Source organism: Sinocyclocheilus rhinocerous, unplaced genomic scaffold (genome assembly GCF_001515625.1).
Source record: "Sinocyclocheilus rhinocerous isolate Xijiao unplaced genomic scaffold, SAMN03320098_v1.1 scaffold1874, whole genome shotgun sequence".
Lineage (NCBI taxonomy): Eukaryota > Metazoa > Chordata > Actinopteri > Cypriniformes > Cyprinidae > Sinocyclocheilus > Sinocyclocheilus rhinocerous.
The window spans coordinates 711,402-732,877 of NW_015626862.1; the positions used below are offsets into that span (position 1 = coordinate 711,402).

General features: G+C 36.1%; 2 protein-coding genes across 4 annotated transcripts in view; both read left to right on the forward strand.

Moving 5' to 3' along the window:
- The window catches only part of LOC107716958 (uridine-cytidine kinase-like 1), a 20,992-nt gene extending 2,701 nt beyond the window's left edge, over positions 1-18,291 (forward strand). Inside the window, exons 2-14 of the mRNA XM_016523601.1 lie at positions 607-803; positions 2,556-2,662; positions 3,145-3,315; positions 4,857-4,928; positions 7,973-8,162; positions 8,506-8,567; positions 11,688-11,707; positions 12,794-12,854; positions 13,300-13,362; positions 13,652-13,774; positions 15,128-15,235; positions 16,053-16,209; positions 17,235-18,291. Of these exons, the coding sequence (XP_016379087.1) occupies positions 607-803; positions 2,556-2,662; positions 3,145-3,315; positions 4,857-4,928; positions 7,973-8,162; positions 8,506-8,567; positions 11,688-11,707; positions 12,794-12,854; positions 13,300-13,362; positions 13,652-13,774; positions 15,128-15,235; positions 16,053-16,209; positions 17,235-17,311 (1,408 nt within the window). The 3' untranslated portion in view covers positions 17,312-18,291. The remainder of the gene's footprint in view (positions 1-606; positions 804-2,555; positions 2,663-3,144; positions 3,316-4,856; positions 4,929-7,972; positions 8,163-8,505; positions 8,568-11,687; positions 11,708-12,793; positions 12,855-13,299; positions 13,363-13,651; positions 13,775-15,127; positions 15,236-16,052; positions 16,210-17,234) is intronic.
- A 1,621-nt stretch (positions 18,292-19,912) lies between these two features.
- LOC107716659 (protein Mpv17) overlaps positions 19,913-21,476 on the forward strand; it is a 26,582-nt gene continuing 25,018 nt past the window's right edge. For 2 of the 3 annotated variants that reach the window (XM_016523158.1, XM_016523167.1), the window contains exon 1: positions 19,926-20,008. In XM_016523158.1, the coding sequence (XP_016378644.1) occupies positions 19,936-20,008 (73 nt within the window). In that variant the 5' untranslated portion in view covers positions 19,926-19,935. Of the gene's footprint in view, positions 20,009-21,476 lie in introns of all 3 variants that reach the window. The other variant, XM_016523174.1, reaches the window with a different exon arrangement.

Sequence of the window (21,476 nt, forward strand, 5' to 3'; positions counted from 1 at the left end):
CCAATTAGCAGATATGGGGATTGTGAGGAGGCCAGGATGGTCAGAGGCCAATGGGACATCCTGGGATTTTTAATGACCACAGAGAGTCAGGACCTCGGTTTAATGTCTCATCCGAAGGATGGTGCTTGTTGACAGTACAGTGTCCCCGTCACTATACTGGGGCGTTAGGACCCACACAGACTGCAGGGTGAGCACCCCCTGCTGGCCTCACTAACACCTCTTCCAGCAGCAACCTAGTTTTCTCAGGAGGTATCCCATCCATGTACTGACCAGGCTCAACCCTGCTTAGCTTCAGTGGGCAACCAGTCTTGAGCTACAGGGTGATATATAGCAATATAATAGCAATGCTCAGGTCAGATGGGGCTGTTCATGATTTCAAAGGCATGTCTGATGGCAGTATGGACACTCACACATACCTTTCGCTCTGTTAATTGATAATTAATCAGTTGTTGATGACTGTTAATTGAGCCTGTGACAGTGACATTATAAAAATATTTACACATTCTGTTTCCAAATGGCCATGGCTCTTAAACCAAATGGCCATGGTGTTCAATGGAACATTTAGAGTTTTTGCATTTTATTTATTCATTTATTTTTTTGTGGTAGTGGTGAGGATTCTCTCAATGGCCTTATGAGACACAGATGTCCATTGACCCCTTCGCTGTCTCCACGGAAACGGACCACCAGCCAAAGCAAAACAGAGCCTCCACTTCTGAGGACGAATAAGAGGACAATCTACACTGCAGGGCGTCCACCCTGGTACAATGTTACTGGGACCACCTTTAAAGAAGCCTTTGTCATAGGTACGACAGATATGCATGCCTTCTATTTGATAATGACATATCAAGTCTTGTTATGTAAAGGGCAATGAATTATTACATTTGATAAAATCTTATGAAAACATTGCACAATATGACATTTGTTAAGAAAATGATGTGGGTATAATTTAGGTTTCATATTGTATTAATACTTTATTACACTCATAAGAGATTAGTGAGTAATAAAGCAGCATAAATATAAAATGGAGTATAAATTAAAAACACTTGAGATTAAATAATTTTTTCCTGTTTGCAAAATGTTTTCTCTAAATTTGAGACATGAATTATGCACTACTGTTCAAAAGTTTGGGGTCAGTAAGATTTTATTAAAATGTTTTTGAAAGATGTCTCTTGTGATCACCAAGGCTGCAGTTAATTCATTAAAAAATACAGTAAAACTGTAATATTAGTGGAATATCATTACGATTTAAAAAAATCTGTTTTCTGTTTTAATATATTTTAAAATGTAATTTATTCCTGTGATGGCTAAGCTAAATTACTCCAGTCTTCAGTGTAACATTATCCTTCATAAATCATTCTAATCAGCTGATCATAATGTGCATTTCTTGTTATAAAAAAGTCATAGTGACCCCAAAGTTTTGAACAGTTTATATATCTTAAAGCGAGGTTTAAATCCTTTGTGAAACTTTTCGTATTGCAGGTCTGAAGGTTTACACTTTTGTGGTGTGTGAGAACATGAGTTCTGTCAGGACTGAGCTCTGAGGTCATTAGCATGCAATCCATTACTCACAAAGAGCCTGTCGAACGGGCTACAATTTCACACTTGGATGTGCTCCAGTCAATTATTCTTTTAAAAAAAAAAGTGTGGTGTGTCTGTCTTCCCTGCTCGCTCAGTCAGAGAGAAACTAATAAATCCACCCAAGTGGAATGATCTTCCCTTAACAAAGGTCAGAGGAACAGTGAGACGAGAGAGGACGTAACAACACTGAAGCAGTTTTAAGTAACTTTAGTCCATATAACAACAAGAAGCTTTTTGTTATTCCCACTGGTTGTGTATCTTATTTTATGTAGTGTTTTCTTTATGGCCTTTTATTCTGGAGATCTATCTGATACTTAAAACTTTAGTATCTGAAAATGTAGTGGTCAGCATGATGTCTCACATGACTGATGTGCTCCAGTCAATTATTCTTTTAAAAAAAAAAGTGTGGTGTGTCTGTCTTCCCTGCTCGCTCAGTCAGAGAGAAACTAATAAATCCACCCAAGTGGAATGATCTTCCCTTAACAAAGGTCAGAGGAACAGTGAGACGAGAGAGGACGTAACAACACTGAAGCAGTTTTAAGTAACTTTAGTCCATATAACAACAAGAAGCTTTTTGTTATTCCCACTGGTTGTGTATCTTATTTTATGTAGTGTTTTCTTTATGGCCTTTTATTCTGGAGATCTATCTGATACTTAAAACTTTAGTATCTGAAAATGTAGTGGTCAGCATGATGTCTCACATGACTGCTTTTGTATAATGTACCGTCAGATAAGTTGTGTAATGCATTTTTCTTGTCTGATTAGCAGACTTTTTCTTTTTTATTCTTCTTTGATTTATATATACATATTGTTGTGACGCAAACATTTGTAATCGACCAGGTTTTGCAATAGCAATAAAAATGATCAATATTTAAAAACTAAAAATATCTATCTATCTATCCATCTATCCATCTATCCATCTATCTATCTATCTATCTATCTATCTATCATAATGAATGCACTGTTGCGTCCTGCAGGTCTGTGTGGAGGAAGTGCCTCTGGGAAAACCACCGTGGCCAATAAGATCATAGAGGCTCTTGATGTTCCTTGGGTTGTTCTGCTCTCTATGGACTCTTTCTACAAGGTACTTCACAACTGTGTTAAAGTAGACCCAGCTACAATACTTCTGCTTTGAACTTCCTGTCCTTTTAAAGTGAGGAATTTCACTCCAAATCCAATGACATGTTTCATCAGTGGTGTTATTGCTCCTAGTTGCATTTGCAGACCACTGTGCCATTAAAGTGCTTCAAATGAAACTTCTTCATGTGTTGAAACCAATGAAGCATTAATATAATTTGCTCTTGCCCCTGTTGGATGTGCTGAAACCCTATAGGATCTACTCATCAATCCTTATTTGATTTAATGGCATATCCTCCAGCTTATTAGTGGTCTGATTAAGTGGTTCAATCAGTCAGATATGTTTCTCTCTATGGTGGGAAGTCTACAGGCAAATTTCATTGAATAGTGCCGTTTTGTTGTTGTCAACCTCAACATTTCTGCATCACTGAAAACAATGTAATCTTTACTGTTTTCTTATTTCAACTTTCTTTACTTGCCATCTTGCAGGTTTTGAGTAAAGAGGAGCAGGAGTTGGCAGCTAGAAACGAGTACAACTTTGATCATCCTGATGCCTTCGATTTTGAACTGCTAGTAACTGTGTTGAGAAAACTGAAAAAGGGCAAAAGCATCAAAGTGCCAGTGTACGACTTTACCAGTCACAGTCGTCGCAAGGAGTGGGTAAGCATGTGTGTGATTGTCTGGTTAGTATGCATGAGCCTGTATATATTGCTTATTATCTTGTCTTCTCCTCCAGAACAACACTATGTAGTTTCTGCATCCCTAGCATTACCAAACAGAATTGCAAAAATAATTTTGATGCTCAAACAAACTAAATAAACCTACAAACAGTTTGCTTACAGTTGTCGTATTAGGCTGGGATAGGAGAACACTTTATTAAGTAACACTTTATTTTGTAGTACCCTTGTTACACTTTACATGTACTTATGTAGTAATAAGACTTACGTAATAAAAGTGTAAAACAGTCAATTATTCATAATTACATGTAGCTAACCCTAAACCTTTCCCTAACCCTATGGTAAGTGCATGTTGTTAATTAAAATTACTCAATACTTTACACTGTAACAAGGCAACTTTAAAATAGTGTAACCTACTTTATCTTTATTAAATGTGATGCAGCAGTGCTAATGCAATTACAGTGTATGTTCTAATAATGATCTGTAATGCTTTTTTTTCGCCATATTATTAATTAAATAGACTGTTACACAATATAGCAGAAGAATATTAACATCAGATTACCATGAAATATAATTCAGAAATTGCAAACTTTACTGTGAATTAATGTTAATTTAGATCAGTAATTTACTTTCTAAACCTGATTAATATACAGTTATGTCTTTATAGATTTAATTTAACTCAAATTAAAATTAAACTAAATCAAAAATTGATTTTAATTTTTTAATTAAAATCAAATTAAATTAAACCAAACACTCTTATAAAGCTGTCAAATTTCACCCTTTAATTGTTAACTGAGAACAATGTTTAAGTTTGCTTTTATTATTTACTGGCAATTTGCTATTTCATGCCTGATAGAAATAAAGCAGTAGCAGTAACTACGGTTACTTTAGACACGTATTTATGATTCCTTAGGAGCTGCGCTGCTTTTTATCTTCCTAAAATTGAACGTGCATTAGGGTTTTTTTCTGTACTTAAAAGGGTTGTAATGTTAATGAGTGATAAAGTGAGATCTCTGGCTCTGTGGCGTATACAGGCCACTTGTGCTGCTGATCAATACCGAATGAGTGGCCATTGATGGGAGGCCTCATGGTAGTGCATCTGTCTTAATGGGATCATGACACCATCAGGGTTCCCCTTATTCTGAAGCAGGGGAGCATGGAGGAAATGCATCACCGCACACTTCCACAGTTTCTCCCTACACTGCCTCAGTTTATTGACATCATATTTGAAGTTGAACAAATTTTAAAGCATTTTTCTGGGCATTTTGTGTACCTTATTTTTGTGTAATTTGATCAGTTAAGGTATAAACCAGATTTTTTAAATAAATAAAATGTATTATATGCGGTAATTAATTCACTGACTATTTCATCAATAAGTTTTACTTTTTCTGGTAATTTATTATATTATATTGTATTATATTATATTATATTAGGTTAGGTTAGATTAGATTAAAACATGACATTTTTTATATGTTTTTTTCTTCCTGGTCCTTTAATATTCTCTGTTTATGTTCCTCTGTGCAGAAAACCGTCTATGGGGCCAACGTTGTGATATTTGAGGGAATCTTGGCTTTTGCCAACAAGGAGCTTTTAAAGGTAAGCCTCATATTGTCACACTGGACATTATATAAAAGTCTCAGCTGCCACCTTTAACTGTGGTTTATAATACCACAAAGGGCTTTCAGTAAAAGATAGAAAGAGAGGAAGAATAATGGAAAGCTTCATAGCCTGAAATATAGAAGAGCATCATGGGAGTCATAAAGCAGAGAGTTATATTATATTAGGTTAGGTTAGGTTAGGTTAGGTTAGGTTAGGTTAGGTTAGGTTATATTATATTAGGTTAGGTTAGGTTAGGTTAGGTTAGGTTAGGTTAGGTTAGATTAGATTAGATTAAAACATGACATTTTTTATATGTTGTTTTCTTCCTGGTCCTTTAATATTCTCTGTTTATGTTCCTCTGTGCAGAAAACCGTCTATGGGGCCAACGTTGTGATATTTGAGGGAATCTTGGCTTTTGCCAACAAGGAGCTTTTAAAGGTAAGCCTCATATTAAACTTGTAAAAGTCTCAGTTATCACCTTTAACTGTGGTTTGTGACATCACAAAGGGCTTTCAGTAAAAGATAGAAAGAGAGGAAAAATAATGGAAAGCTTCATAGCCTGAAATATAGAAGAGCATCATGGGAGTCATAAAGCAGAGAGAGGAAAATGGGGGTGTAAAAGATAAGGTCAAATGAAAAGAAAGATAGCTGTGTAATGATAGAATGAGAAGAGAGGGAATATTGTGTATTTTATATTCCCACAGGTTAGTTATGGATGCTGAATGACAATAAAACAAGAGGTACAGTCTGCTTATTTTTTTCTTTTGAATTTGGGGTGAAATGATCCTGGAAATTTGACAGTCTGATGTCTCTGCCACTGAGTAATGGATCTCATTCCCACAACCGACTGGGAAGATGAGATGCCCTGTCTATACCGTCTCTGTCTCTCTCTTCAGCCCTGCATATACATGAAAACCCATTAATGGTTAGCTAGATAATGAGTTCTAGTTGTCTCTTCTATCATTTAAGGGAACAGCTGCATCTCTGGATGAAGATAGATATAGTTAGATATATAAAATCTTGTTCCTAATGCATGGTCCTACTGAAACTGCACAAGAACTCTCTCCTCCCCTTGTGTTCATTTCCTCCTGCATCCTGTTGTTTTCCTCAAACAGTGAAGATGACTGATTCTTCTGTCTCTCTAATGGTGAAGAGCGGCCACAGAAAGTGAATAGGCGGTGTTTATCTACGCCTGCGTTGACGGTTCCCATTGCCGGGTTTCGATTCTTCCTTGCACGTGGTGTCCGGAAATCTATACAAATTAAAATGGGAGTTATTGTGTACGCTTTGGCAAAGCAGTTCATCCTGACGTGATTTATGAGCACTGTGCAGCAGATGCGCCGCAGAACCAATGAAACTCAACAAACGGTAGACGTAATTCAGCTAATGAATGGATCAGGGTTTTCAGTTGTACTCTTTCTCATCGCAGGCCTTTGTGAATACAGTCACAGCTCACCTCCATTTTCATTTGAGAGATATTCATTCAGGAAGGATGAGCAATGACTTCCTGCTGAAACTGCACAAGAACTCTCTCCTCCCCTTGTGTTCATTTCCTCCTGCATCCTGTTGTTTTCCTCAAACAGTGAAGATGACTGATTCTTCTGTCTCTCTAATGGTGAAGAGCGGCCACAGGAAGTGAATAGGCGGTGTTTATCTATGCCTGCGTTGACGGTTCCCATTGCCGGGTTTCGATTCTTCCTTTGCACGTGGTGTCCGGAAATCTATACAAATTAAAATGGGAGTTATTGTGTACGCTTTGGCAAAGCAGTTCATCCTGACGTGATTTATGAGCACTGTGCAGCAGATGCGCCGCAGAACCAATGAAACTCAACAAACGGTAGACGTAATTCAGCTAATGAATGGATCAGGGTTTTCAGTTGTACTCTTTCTCATCGCAGGCCTTTGTGAATACAGTCACAGCTCACCTCCATTTTCATTTGAGAGATATTCATTCAGGAAGGATGAGCAATGACTTCCTGTCCTTTAAAACTTGATATACACTTGACCTTTCACTCCATTCATGTACGTTTCTTGCACGCCTGCACACAGAGTCTTATAAGTTATGCCTTGTCATGTTGGTAGGGCTGCTGGCACTGCTGTTTAAGGGTGTTGGATTCTTTATCGTTACTCTCAAATTTAATGCCTTTGCCATATCATGTCGGCTCACTGAATGATATCCATTTTTAGCGTCAGTGTCAGCACCAGCGGTACGTCTTGGCTAGTTGGCGTCACGCTGCACTACATTGCTTTGATTGATCCTGACTTCCCCTTTGCTGAGCAGCTTTTATAAAATTTCTTATCCGTTCGCTCCGTTGAAAGATCTCATACGTGTTTTCAGTAACAGGAACCGTCGAGGAGAGGCGGTAGTAGATCCTGGACAGATTTTGTCTGCCTTGCAAGATTTTGTCACTTTGGAGTGGAGAACAATGAGGGTTATTATTCAATGGTATATGCTTCTGTTGAAGTTGTTGGTGTGTTTTTTTCTTTTTTTTTTTCTTCAAAAAATCTTAGTTAAACAGCAAATTTCTAGATGAAGAACTACACTACTGTTCAAAAGTTTGGGGCTGGTGAGTTTTCTCTTATGCTCACCAAGGCTCTGTTCATTAAAATTGTGTAATATTATTACAATTTAAAATAACAATTTTCTATTTTAATATTTTAAAATGTAATTTATTCCTGTGATGGCAAATCTGAATTTTCAGCATCATTACTCCACTCTTCAGTGTCACGTGATCTTTCAGAAATCCTTCTATTATGCTGGTTTGCCGCTCAAGAAACATTTCAATGTTGAAAACAGTTGTGCTGCTAAAATGTTTTCTTGAAACAGTGATACATTTTTTTTCAAGATGTTTGGATGAATAGAAAGTTCAAAAGAACAGCATTTATTTTAAATAGAAATCTATAAATGTCTTTACTGTCACTTTTAAACAATTTAATACATCCTTAGCTAAACATAAGCTGGAAGATGGAAGCTTTGTCTATAACACATTGTCAGTTTCTTGATGTTTTGTGTGGTATTACTGTTTCTGTGTGTCCTTCAGCTCCTAGACATGAAGGTATTTGTAGACACAGACTCTGACATCCGGCTAGTCAGGCGACTAAAAAGGGACATCACGGATAGAGGGCGTGACATTGCAGGCGTCATTAAACAGTACAACAAATTTGTCAAGCCAGCGTTTGAGCAGTACATCGAACCCACTGTGCAGGTTGCAGATATTGTGGTCCCAAGAGGTATGTGAAGTATGTGAAATGTTAAAACTGCCAAACATTTTGTAAGATGTCATAGACTATTAAGCATATTTTACCAGACTGTCTGTCTTTAATATTGCTAGGTAACATTTATATTCAGAAATTTCATTAAAAGATGATTTAAAAATGTTTCACCTTGGAAATGTTTTGAATTTCTGTATAAATATCGAACTGAAAGACCTTATACAGTTAGCCTTTGATGCTGGTATGGCAATAAACAATTACTGTGAAACCTTCCTAGTTTGTTCAGAACTCAAAATGATGGGAATTTGTGTCTGTGAAAGTATAATGGAGATGATAAAAGTCCCCTTCCGTTGTTCCTCAGGTGGAGAAAACTTTGTAGCCTTGGATCTGATTGTTCAGCATGTTCACAGTCAGCTGGAAAAGGTATGTAATAAAATGGCTCCTCGTTCTCATCTGTTGGACACTGAGTGAGAATGATTAGTTGGTCTGTGCATAAAGAAGCGCTGAGAATGGCCAACATGCATGTTGTTATCCCTGCTAGATGATCCACATGCTTCTAATACACACACAAATGTTGCATGCGTGTGCATATGAAGCCCATGCCATGGTATAAGCATAGTTTGCTCATGGTATAGGTATAGTTTGCCCTCTGGTGGTCATACTGTACCTGTGACTCAAGATATTTTGTTCTAAATATTATATGCATTGGTTAAAACAAGAGAAGGCAAGGCCAGTAATCTTGATCTTCATTTTACAGTCCATCTTCGCCTTTATAGTTCATTTGCAAATGTAATTTCTGGCACAATATTCATTAAAAATGACGAAATGATGACATTTCCAATGGGAATTGATTGGATCTTGAAAAAAGTGGGCATTTCATACCATAATATTGCTCAGCCATAATATTTGGGAATTTGCTAAAACAGTGACTAAATAGCCTTTTGCCTGTTGGTTAACATTATCCACTCTTTTCTTTGGAATAGCATGCTCTGATGATTCAGACAATATGCTGAGAAACCAGGAGACAAGCAAATGTGTAGACAGTTTTTGATTTTATGTTGATTTTAGGTGTCTACCAAGGTAATTATTAGAAAGACAAAGATGTTAACACTAATGAAGGTTTGCTGAGTGATGTCCGTGTGCATATACAGTATTGATGACAGATGTATTCCACAGAAAGGGTTTAGAGCCTGAGCCTCTTTGAAATGTAATCATTTTCTGTGCCTGACAGGCTGAATAAAGTCATGAGTCTTCTTAACTCGATCAGTCACAGTGATGAATGATCTTTAGGACTAATGAACCATGTGCTTTTGTACAAAAGATATCCTGCTCTAAACCCATAATTGAGTTTCTCATCACATAGAGGTCAGATTTGAAAGATTTTGATGTTACGCCCAGTGAGTACTTTGACTGAAAAATATTTTTAAAGACACTGCAAAAGTTTATTATTTAATTTTTGTTATGATTCCTCAATTAGGGGCGCTTCTGACATTTTGTTTTGTATAACATGTGACGTGTGGGTTTTTAATACTGTGTGTAATGGTAATGACGGTATTGACATTTTTTGCTTTATGAGAGAAAAAAAGAAACCTTGAACTTGCTAACTCAACAGGTTAGGTAGTAGCCCATTAAGTTATAGAACTTCTTATAAGAATTTATAGAAGGTAATTTATTAAATTAATTGAAACAATTAAATGCTGATCATTGTATAAAGCTATCTACCTTATTAATTTATTTAAAATATTAAATGATGTGTGTATGTACGATTTATACACCCACATACACATTACTATTATAATATAACAAATTATTAATAATAAATATATTACTTTTATAATTAATAATATATTCCATTTATTTATGCAAAATAGAATTTCCCTAATTCAAAGTCTTTTTCTTTATTTCAATTTCATTTTTATTTTTATTTCATTAAAGTCACCCTTTTCCAAAAAAAAAAAAAAAACCTGGTGTAACCTCAAAGCAATGTCAAATTTAGTACAATGGAAAATGTGTTTATAAATGTGTTATAAATATGTCTATAAATGTTTTATCTAATCAACCCCGTGATTCCACAGTAATATAGTAACACTGATAAAGACTGTTAAATCAGCCTGAAACATTTTCTTTTCAGTGTTGGAAATATGAGAAGCATAAATGTATATTGTGTAAATCTGCAAGAATGTGATTGTATCAGGTTAAATATAGGGCTTAAGAGTAGCTGATAGTGCCATGAAATATTTTCCCAGTATACCATGGAGAGGGTGAGGGCTGACTGTTTGGAATGGCTTTTCAGAGTGAATATCTCATTTCATGAGTTTGTCTTTTTTTCTTTTCTTTTTTTATTCTTCTCCTCCCTGTGCGTGTTTGTAATGAAATACTTGCTAAACCCTCAACCGATTGCTCTAACCATCCCAGCGTGAAATCACAGTGAGGTATGGCTGCTTTTCCCCTCATTCCCTTCCATCTCTCTTTCCTACATTCTTTAAACCTGTGCTTCATCTCTCCTTTCTTTTCCTCAAACCTGCAGAGATGCAAGTGGAGACAAAAGGAAAAGCTTAGCTCTGGCTATGCTCTACAATAAACAAATGAAACGTTTAGTGTTGTTGAGGCTGCAGTATAAACGGATACACAGCCTCGCCCACATTAAAATCTCACTTGTTCAAAATCATAGCTATAATTGAAACCGCTAATACACTACCGTTCAAAAGTTTGGGGGTGGTATTTTATGGGTCTCTTATGTTTATCAAGGCTGCATTTATTTGATCAAAAATTCAGTAAAACAGTAATAATATGAAATATTATTACAATTTAAAATAACTTTTTTCATATCTTTTAATTTATTCCTGTAATGCAAATCTAAATTTTCAGCAGTCTTCAGTGTCACATGATCCTTCAGAATTCATTCTAATATAATGACTTGGTGCTCAAGAAAAAAAAAAGTTTTTTTTATCACTATTAATTTTGAAAGCAGTTTGGTGCTTTGATCAATTGAATGTTTCCTTGCTGAATAAAAGTATTCATTTCTTTGAACGGTAGTGCTTGTTTTGATTTTTACTTTCATATTTTGGCTGAAATTATCTATAAAACAAAATGTTTAAGTGGAGACTGTATGCTAAGGACCTGAATGAGTTGCACACAATTGATGTAAAGACAAAGAATATCATTATAAAGAAGCTTTATAAACACCATAGCTGGACTGTGTACCTTTTGTCTCCACCTCCACTATGTTATTTTGATGCTGTTGCTAACACAGGAATGGGTCTATTTCAGTGGTTTCGCTCTTCAGATAATGTGCAGCCTGTGAAACCCATTGATAATGCATATGGTCTCATTACTGAGACGTCTGTTGTCATTTGATCATTTTATTCAGACTCGGTTGAAAAACCACTGACATACTACCCACACCTGAGCTCATCTTGGCTGTGATGTGCCCGTCTGTTCTGTATAGACTTTAATCAGGTCGTGTTCTTTTCTCCCCCTCCCTCTCTCTTTTCTCTGTCTCGTCATCATTGTCTCCCAATGAACATTTATTCCCTTCTTCAGAGGAAACTCCGCTGGGATATGTGAGGATAAATTCTTGCATCCTCTCGCCTTTCTTTTTTCTGTTGTTTTCTTCATTTTATTTTGTTTGTTTTCTTGGATCCATCCTCTGCAATACTTCCTCACTTGATAAACACATGTTCTGCTCTTTTAGTCCTTTTTTTTTTTTTTTTACTTTTAATGTTTGAATTTTTTAAAGCTTGTGTATGTTTAACTCAACTTCAGCTTTTCAGAGTGGGCTAATAACATTCACACTATTAGTCCATCACAGTGTCCTAACCAGCAGCGACTGAAAAGCGACAAGACATTTTGTCCATCACGTGGTTTCTATTTTTGTGGCATTGCCTAGGTAGAAATCTGATTGGTCCAAAATCCCTGTACATATCTTCTGATTGGTTGTCATCGTATCATGCCAAGGAACAGTTTTGTGTTCAGTGTAGACAAAATACTTGTCGCGTCACACTGGTTAGGACGTGGTGTCTTTCTGAATGGGATTGTGGGCTGAGTTTTGGTGAAACTGGCAGCCACAATGAAGGAAATTTAGCAGCTACATATATTAAATGTCTCAAATCAGTCATTAATGTAGGTTGTTGTACACTGTACAGGGCAGTGGTGGCTCTCTCCTTGCTAAGATTTTCACATTTACAATATTGTAATTAAATGAACAGAATTCAGTCCAATACCGTCTTGTTGGTTTTAAAGTGCACCTATTATGCCATTTTTTTAAGGTTCCTAATATTGTTTTGGGAGTCTCCTACAATTTTGCAGATTGTTTACATTCACATACAGCTAAATTACACACTGCATGAAAGGCAATATTCGAAATGGCACAATAGGGACACTTTAATATCACAGTATTTCACTGTTTAAAGAAATGGTTTACTCTAATATTAAAACTGTCATTTACTCTGTCTCAAGTATGATGTTTTTTCTTTCTTTTGCGATATACAAAAAGAGGTTTTTACAATGTTAAAAAACAGCGTGAAAATCCTGCCTTTTTTGTGGTCTGTGAAAGAAAGAAAGTCATATGTGTTTTGAACGAAATGAGTGAGTAAATGATCACAATTGTAACTTTTAGTTGTACTGTTTCTTTAATGCTTGTGCATCAGATCTTTGGTTGCAAAACCCTTACTTCTGTCTTCTTCTAATATAAAGGCCTGTTCACACCAAGTCTGATGGTTCACACTGATGATGCACATTGCACACACTAGAAACCTACGATATTAACAGGTTGTCAACACATAACCTAAGTCAATATCTTATTGGTCAGTGAGGTTTCTTTTTGGGGTGAAATGTAAATTATGCAATTCTTTTATTTAAAATGAAGTCGTGGGAAGTCGTGGCCTAATGGTTAGAGAGTCGGACTCGTAACCCAAAGGTAGCGGGTTTGAGTCTCATGCCGGCAGGGATTGTAGGTGGGGGGAGTGAATGTACAGCGCTCTCTCCCACCTTCAATACCACGACTGAGGTGCCCCTGAGCAAGGCACCGAACCCTCAACTGCTCCCTGGGTGCCGCAGCATAAATGGCTACCCACTGCTCCGGGTGTGTGTTCACGGTGTGTGTGTGTGCACTTTGGATGCGATCACTGAACCTTATTTCGTCTTTTCTCTTTAGCCGGTGTCTGTTGAAACTCCTCAAGGAACTGTATATGAAGGGAAGAGGCTGAGCGGGAAAAGGGTTTGTTTATATGGAAGATTAAAATGAGTTACATACTTCTGTGAAAAAATTGCTGGGTCAAATTAGTTATCCTGGCTATTAATTTGTGAAATCATTTGGTTTCTATGGAAGCCTGTTTTCACCACAGAAAAAAAACTTTTATTTCAATTTAGACTTTTTCTCACAATTCTGAGTTTATATCTCCCTTTCTTCTTTTTTTATTCCATGACAGAAACACGTTTCCATAGATATTGCTATTATCTGTATGGCAGGACTTTATACCTGTGCTCCTTGTTTGTTTGTTTGATAGATCACTGGTGTGTCCATTTTACGGGCAGGAGAGACCATGGAACAGGCCTTGATGGCTGTTTGTAAGGACATTCGACTCGGAAAGATCCTCATTCAGACCAATCATGACACAGGAGAGCCTGAGGTATCACATCTTCACCCATCCAACTGACAGACACATCCTTAAACAAGCTCTGATTAAAAAGTTGTCTGTGTTATCATGTGTCCTTGTGTTCTCAGCCTTGGTGAGACGGCACAGATGATTTACTCGTTGCCTATTAGTCAGGACTCAGGTCGTGGTCTGTTTCACTGCTGTTCTTAGTCAGATTTGATATCTATACCTCTTCTCACCTGACATATAACATGTGTCGTAATGTACATGATAAACTCGACAGCTCTGTGCTGATGGATGTCAGTTTGCAGGTATTTTTTTGGAAGAGTGTTGTGTAGAGCTCACTCCAGCTGTATGTTCACTTTGCATTAAGTACAGTCTTGTACTTCTTATGACCGGTGTTATTTTAGTATAATTTATATACTATTATAGAATTTATTAATATTTTGAATTAGCTTTTAGCTTCATATTTTCATAGTTTTTTTTAATGTGCTTATCATTGATTTATATATATATATATATATATATATCATTTTTATAGTATGTTTATAGTTTTTTTAGTAATTTATTTCAGAAAAAAATAACACTGTTTATGGTTTGGCATTATAATTAATATTCCTGATATATTTGTACAGAATCAATTACATATATCAATTAGTTCAGACTGTCTGTTTCAGTGAAATAGTTCAGACCTGAACCAAAAAGATTGTTTCAGTATTGTTTGCGTCACTAAAAATATTCCTGGAGGTCTCTGCATTTTAATGAATTGCTGTAAAAAGTCTTGTAAGAAACAGTTATGTTTATTTATTTGCTTTATGGTGATATATTAAAGCATATAAATGAAAATAATTGTACAATAATTCTTATGCTCATTCAGTAGAAAAAAAACAAAAATATTTCCTTGTAATCAAAGGTATATACAGGTACATCTCAATAAATTAGAATGTCGTGGAAAAGTTCATTTATTTCAGTAATTCAACTCAAATTGTGAAACTCGTGTATTAAATAAATTCAGTGCACACAGACTGAAGTAGTTTAAGTCTTTGGTTCTTTTAATTGTGACATTGAATTTATTTAATACACGAGTTTCAAAATTTGAGTTGAATTACTGAAATAAATGAACTTTTCCACGACATTCTAATTTATTGAGATGCACCTGTATGTGTGTATAGTTAGATAGATAGATATAGATATAGATATATAGATATGCTGTATCACTCATCCTCGATACTGTAGCGTTTTCAATTTGCATTTCTTTGATCTCAAAGCTCCTTAGATGTCCTTATTTAATTGCTTTAGAAGTTTAGTGTTTTCCATATAGTAATGTCACAAAAATCATTGCTTAGACTATAAATTTGTCTTATTACAGTCTAATTTCCTCCTCAGCTCCATTACCTTCGTCTTCCCAAGGACATCAGTGAGGATTATGTTATCCTGATGGACAGCACTGTGTCAACAGGAGCGGCAGCTCTCATGGCTGTCAGAGTCTTACTTGTAAGTCACCTCAGCAGACAGGTCACATTTATTTATTTTTAAGTAAGTTTCCCAAATGTGCACAGATTTATTTTTACGTTTCATGGGCATTGTGGAGTATTTTGGCTCCTTTTAAGATGTGTAAGATAAATGTCAACATCTCATTATCATGAATCTGTAATGGAAGTGATAGGAGATGTGAGCCCTAGAACTGATGTTGTCTTGTTAGGTCTGATCTGTTTCAGTGGACACCCAACACAATCACATTTCTACATGAACCTCTCTTGGACCTCTCTTGCATAAAAAAACAAACAATCCTAACCAGATTGCTCCCTTTTTTGGGAGCAAAGTCCACATAGGATATGAGTGTTTAAAAGGTCTGTCTGGCCTTGGTTCAATGTTTCTATCTGTTAACAACGTGTCTACTTGGAAATATATATGTTGTATATTTCTGTATACATATGTAAATATATTTACATTTACATTTATGCATTTAGCAGACGCTTTTATCCAAAGCGACTTACAGTGCATTCAGGCTGCACATTTTTTTTATATATTTTAAATAATATATATATATATATGTTGCACTTTGTTTATTATTATATTATATTATATTATATTATATTATATTATATTATATTATTCCAAAAATGTGTCATTGCATTACAGACACCATTTTAACTCAGGGATATACCTTATATTTTATTATTTTACATTTATTTAACTATTTATTCTATCTATTTATTTTGTACAGTGTTTTTTCCAGACCTTGATATCCACATTAGTTAGTGCTCAGTATAGTTTAAATCAGGGTGGTTCACGAACTCATCTGTTCCAGGATCATGATGTCCAGGAGGATAAGATCTTCCTGCTCTCTCTCCTCATGGCGGAGATGGGCGTTCACTCAGTGGCCTACGCCTTTCCCAAAGTGCGCATCATCACCACTGCCGTGGACAAGAAGGTCAACGATGAGTTTCACATCATTCCAGGGATTGGTAAGAGCAGTTTGATTAAAGGAATAGTTCACACAAAAATTAAAATTTACTCAACCTCAGACCATCCAAGATGTAGATGAGTTTGTTTCTTTATCGGAAAGATTTGGAGAAATTTAGCATTACATCACTTGCTCACAAATGGATCCTCTGCAGTGAATGGGTGCCGTCAGAATGAGAGTCCAAACAGCTGATAAAAACATCACAATAATCCAAAAGTCCCTTAAAAAGTCCATCCCCCATTGTCCTTTCACTTGAAAATCCACTGACATATTTGTTTAAAACGGTTTTAGTCAATTTTCATGTGTAAACGGTGATTGATCTGTGCATTTTTCTCTACTGAGTCAGAGATGAGAAAGCAATATTATGAATAAAGGAACAGTATTTTAGCTGGAAGCAATGGTTTGAAGTTAAAGGTGCAATGTGTAATATTTACAACGATCTATTGACAGAATATAATATACATAACTATGTTTTCAGATGTGTATAAAGACCTTACTTAATTAACCGTTATGTTTTTATTTACCTTAGATTGAGAAATTTCTATCTACATACACCACGGGTCCCCTTACATGGAAGTCGCCACCATGTTTCTACAGTAGCCCTAAACGGACAAACTGCTCTACAGAGCGCGTTTCGTTCTAAAGGGACGGGTGAGCGGGGGACTGAGCCGTTGGTTGCAATTCGCAAACTCACCACTAGATGCCGCTAAACTTTACACACTGCACCTTTAAATTTGATGAACTGGAGTCATGTGGATTAAGTGTGGATTATTGTGATGTTTTTAACAAATGTTTGGACTCTCATTCTGGCGGCACTCATTCACTGCAGAGGATCCATTGGTGAGCAAATTATGTAATGCAAAATTTCTCCAACTCTGTTTCAATGAAGAAACAAACTCTTCTACATCTTGGATGGCCTGAGTGTGAGTTTCAGCAAATTTTCAGTTTTGGGTGAACTGTTCCATTAACAAAAATGAAGAAAAAAACAGGACCCCCAAATATATTGTAATTGCAATTGTTTTGCAGGTAATTTTGGGGACCGTTACTTCGGGACTGATGCTCCTTCAGACTGGTATGAAAGTGATGAGGGGATGGACTACTGAATTTCATCAAGACTTGTATGTGAGCAACTGTATCAGCATGCGTCAGCGAAGGGAACTTTTAAGCACTTAATCTCATAGGATTGTGGACCCATTGCCCTCCCCTATATAAGCATAAGCCTTAGCCGCCTCTTGCTGTCAATTCTTGCAATACTGCGTCCTACACGTGAGCCCATGCTCAATACAGGTCAAAGCATTAATGGACCCCCAAACATGAGAGATTACTGCTCATTAGCTTTCCTTGCAGTGCCCACATGACCATCACAATTTAAGAGTTTTTCATGAATACTTGAACTAAGAAATGATAAGAGTGGAATAATAAGGGCACACCACAGTTTCTTCATGGGAGTGTTTGAAATGGCATACTACCAAACTACCTTGTACTGTTTTTCAGTAGTATGAATATACAGTATATACTGTGTAGAATACAGTATACTGTATGTAATTGATTGCAAACACAGCTCATACTCAATGTTTGTTAGCTGGTTTCTTGTCTTGTCTTGACTTGACTTATCTTTCGTTTGTATAGCATATATGGCATACATGTGCATTTGAAATGCTTGACCAAATTGACATTTTATACTAAGTGAACGAAACACATGCTTGCTTCAATTTAACCTGCCTTTAATATTGCAGCTTTGCTAAAACTCTGCATAAATGTTACTACCTTGAATAGTAGCCCAAGCACAAATAGATATCACTGTTTACTGCAATGCTGCAATTCTGCTTATAAACAATACATCTGTTGTTTAATCTACTTTTACTTTGTTGTTTTGACTTTTGATTGGTGTCTTGAAGGCGATACAGATGTGAAGTGCCAATCAATATATCAGTCTACTTGATAGTGTTTGTGTGTGTGTGTGTGTGTAAAAATGTGGGGAATTCATGAAATATTGAAAAGGGACTTTTGTTAATAGAAATTTCAATTTTAAGTCCAAAGGAATAATTTTCCTCTCATCATTGGTTTTAGTATTTAGCACAACAGTGCCACAGACAGAAACAAAATTAGGTTTATAGTTTTCTGTTACATACTTGAATTTTAAATTGTAGATAATGTATATTTATTTTTCATTGGTTTTAATGAACACAATCAGTGTAGTCCGATATCCAAATGATTGACTCTTATGAGTCGTTGTTTTTCAGAGAATCAGAGAATATTTCATATTTTATTATTTTCAATTACTTTTATTATTATTATTATTATTATTATTTACTTTTAAATGCATTGTATTCTTTAATGCAGCCTGCTTCTTTTTCACTGGAAGTTCCTGTCGCCAAGACAAATTCCTTGTGTGTGTAAACATGCTTGGCAAAGCTCTTTCTGATTTTCTTTTTTTTTTTGTCATTTTGCACTGCTTTTGTCATTTTACACTGGGCGCAGAATGCTTTGACAATCGGAATGTAAAAATAGTTGTCAAGCCAATAAAGCACCTTAAATCTGAAACATGAATCCAAAACGCACAGTGCCACAAGTGTAGTCTGAATTCCAAATGAACGACTCCAATGTATCGATTCTTCTTTGTGAATAAAAATAAACAGCGCGACCAGTGTAGTCCAAAATGAATGAATCTTATGAACCGGTTCTTTTTAGTGAATCATACGCAGTGGTGTAGTGGTGCCTGGAGAAGTGGGTATACTCTTAATTTATGTCCCCATTTTTTTAAGCGGCCCAGCAAAGGATGAATGGCCTGTGTTATAAACAGGGACGTAAGACTAGTCTTGCATATTTCGTTCACCCCAAAATGGGCCAGTAGTATTTGCACATTTTCACTTACTGTAACTTCTGCTACTTGACTTCACGGAGTAAGGATCATTATGAAATTAATATTAGCCACAAAAGAGGTGCAGATTTTGCAATAAATAATTAAAATGTCAAAATTACATAGACCGCAACAATTAACATTTTGTCAGAACCTCTAGTAGACAAGCTATTTTGTTTAGTTATCTGTAGGAGGATCATGATCTCTATTTGATACAAAAGAAAAAGAAAAAAAAATTGTGATAAATTTATCCAGAATTGTGCAGCCTACTCCTATGTTTGACTGACTGTTTCTTCCATGGCATACAGTGACGGGCAAATAGTAACCCCCTACTTCCCCCATACCTTTTTACAATTTATCTATATAGCCTACTATATATGGCTAATGCAGGACACTACTGAATGATGCGCATCAGAGGGGATTTAGAAGTGGGTATACGCAAAGCCGACTGATAAAGAAGTGGGTATACGCCGTATACCTGCGTATACCCTCCACTACACCACTGATCATACGCATATATCATGGCCAGTGTTGTCGGAATCATGAATGAACGGCTTTTTGAATCTTTTTTAGTGAATCATATGTAAGAACATAAGCAAATCTTGGTTAATAACTAGTCAGTAACTAGTTTGGGATCAAATATTGGTTTGCATTTGTTGATAAGATGATGTTGCATAAAGTAAAAAGAGATTTGTTAGATCATTTATCTATCAGTAGCCTAAGTGCCATGATGATATGACATTGATATTATTCTTGCCACATACAAATTATTAGCTATTGTTCAAGTTGTCAGCTATTTTTCTATCTCTGAAGCAGTTTTCATTGCAGTAATTTCAATAGTCCTGTGTTTTTCTTAGACTTTGTCACATGGCGGGCCTTTGGAGATCTTATCAGGCACTGATGGCCAAACATCCATGGACACTGCAGATTATAACTGCTGGTAAGAGCTACAAACTCTCCACCCTCGACTCCTCTGCTTTTTTAGCCTGTAGTTGATGTTCCCAATTCCCTTTAGGTCAACTCAATTTCAGAAGCTGTTGATTAAATATTTATCTTTCCTGTTCGCACAATCACATCTAAACAGCAAGATTGTTTTTGAGCGTCAATAATAGATCAGCCGTACAAACAATGAAAAGCCCTTCTCGGCAACAATCTGCTTAGCTGTTTGCTTGAACTTTGTCATTGTGGGTTTTACAGGGTGGGAGTATAGATTAAGGAGGGAAAGTCTATTTCAAGATGTTGAACTGTTGTTTTAAATGTAATTGTTATTAAATGTAAATTTTAATTCATACTGAACCAGGAATTAACCAGGAATGCTCACTTTATGCATCACCTTAAGACATTTGGTTTTTATTTGGAAAATACAATTATTTTTCACCGCAATTACACCATTCTACCAGAAGATGGAAGCACAAAACAACATATCATTGAAAGTCTTGTCAAGGTGTTTTGCTGAAGACTTTCTTTTTGTCCGAACATAGATGATGATGTCTGGATTAAAGTGTTCATATCACGAGGAATCAAAATGTCCTTTACTTTTTGAGGTCAGAGTTCAATGTACTATGGAAACATACTGAATCTTTCAGAATGCAAGTTTCAATTATCGAAACCAAGCAATTGGGGAAAAGTTTTGTTCTGAATAATTTAACATTCTATTTTTGTAGTTAAAACTGAGATTTAACAGTTTTTTTTCTGAGCAACCGCAGACGCAGGGAGTGTGAAGTCTATTTGAAAACAATCACTAATTTCGCAGTTCCGTTTTGTGATGCCAGCGGGGCTGAAATTACACACCTCAGCTTTAATTTCATGTGTGATTACTGTGCATTAACTGATCAGACCCATTTGATGGGAATCTTTTCACCTTGTTTAACAAAATGAGTGAATGAGAGTGCACTTTATTGTTAATCAATGAGCCTGCTTAAACAAGCTGCTGGCTGTATTATGAGTCATTCAAACTGTAGCATTAGGATTAATTGGTGCTTGGCTAGACTGGCACTGACAACTTGGCCAAAATGCTTAAAATCACCAGTGGCCTTATGTTGCTTAGTGGTTGAGGATGCAAGTTTATGTAATCAAGATTACAGACATGAGCTATGATTCATTGCCTTTGTTTTCCTCATGAGGGAGAGGACTTGAATATTTATAAAAACTTTAGCCCTATGGGTATAGGTTTAATATTAGACCGCAAGATGCTTTAAATGAGAGGGAAGTGGGGTTATTTCAAAATTAAAGAATATCTGGATGTTTTCTCAGTGATGTGGCCCAGCGCTTATTCGCAGAGCAAGGGATGTGATCTTACCTTCAAATAAATTGAATGCAATAAAACTTGGCATTCTTGGGCAAGGTGGAAAAACTTCAGTGAATTGGAAGTTCAAGGTTAAGTGTGTTTCACCCGCCCCCCCCCATCA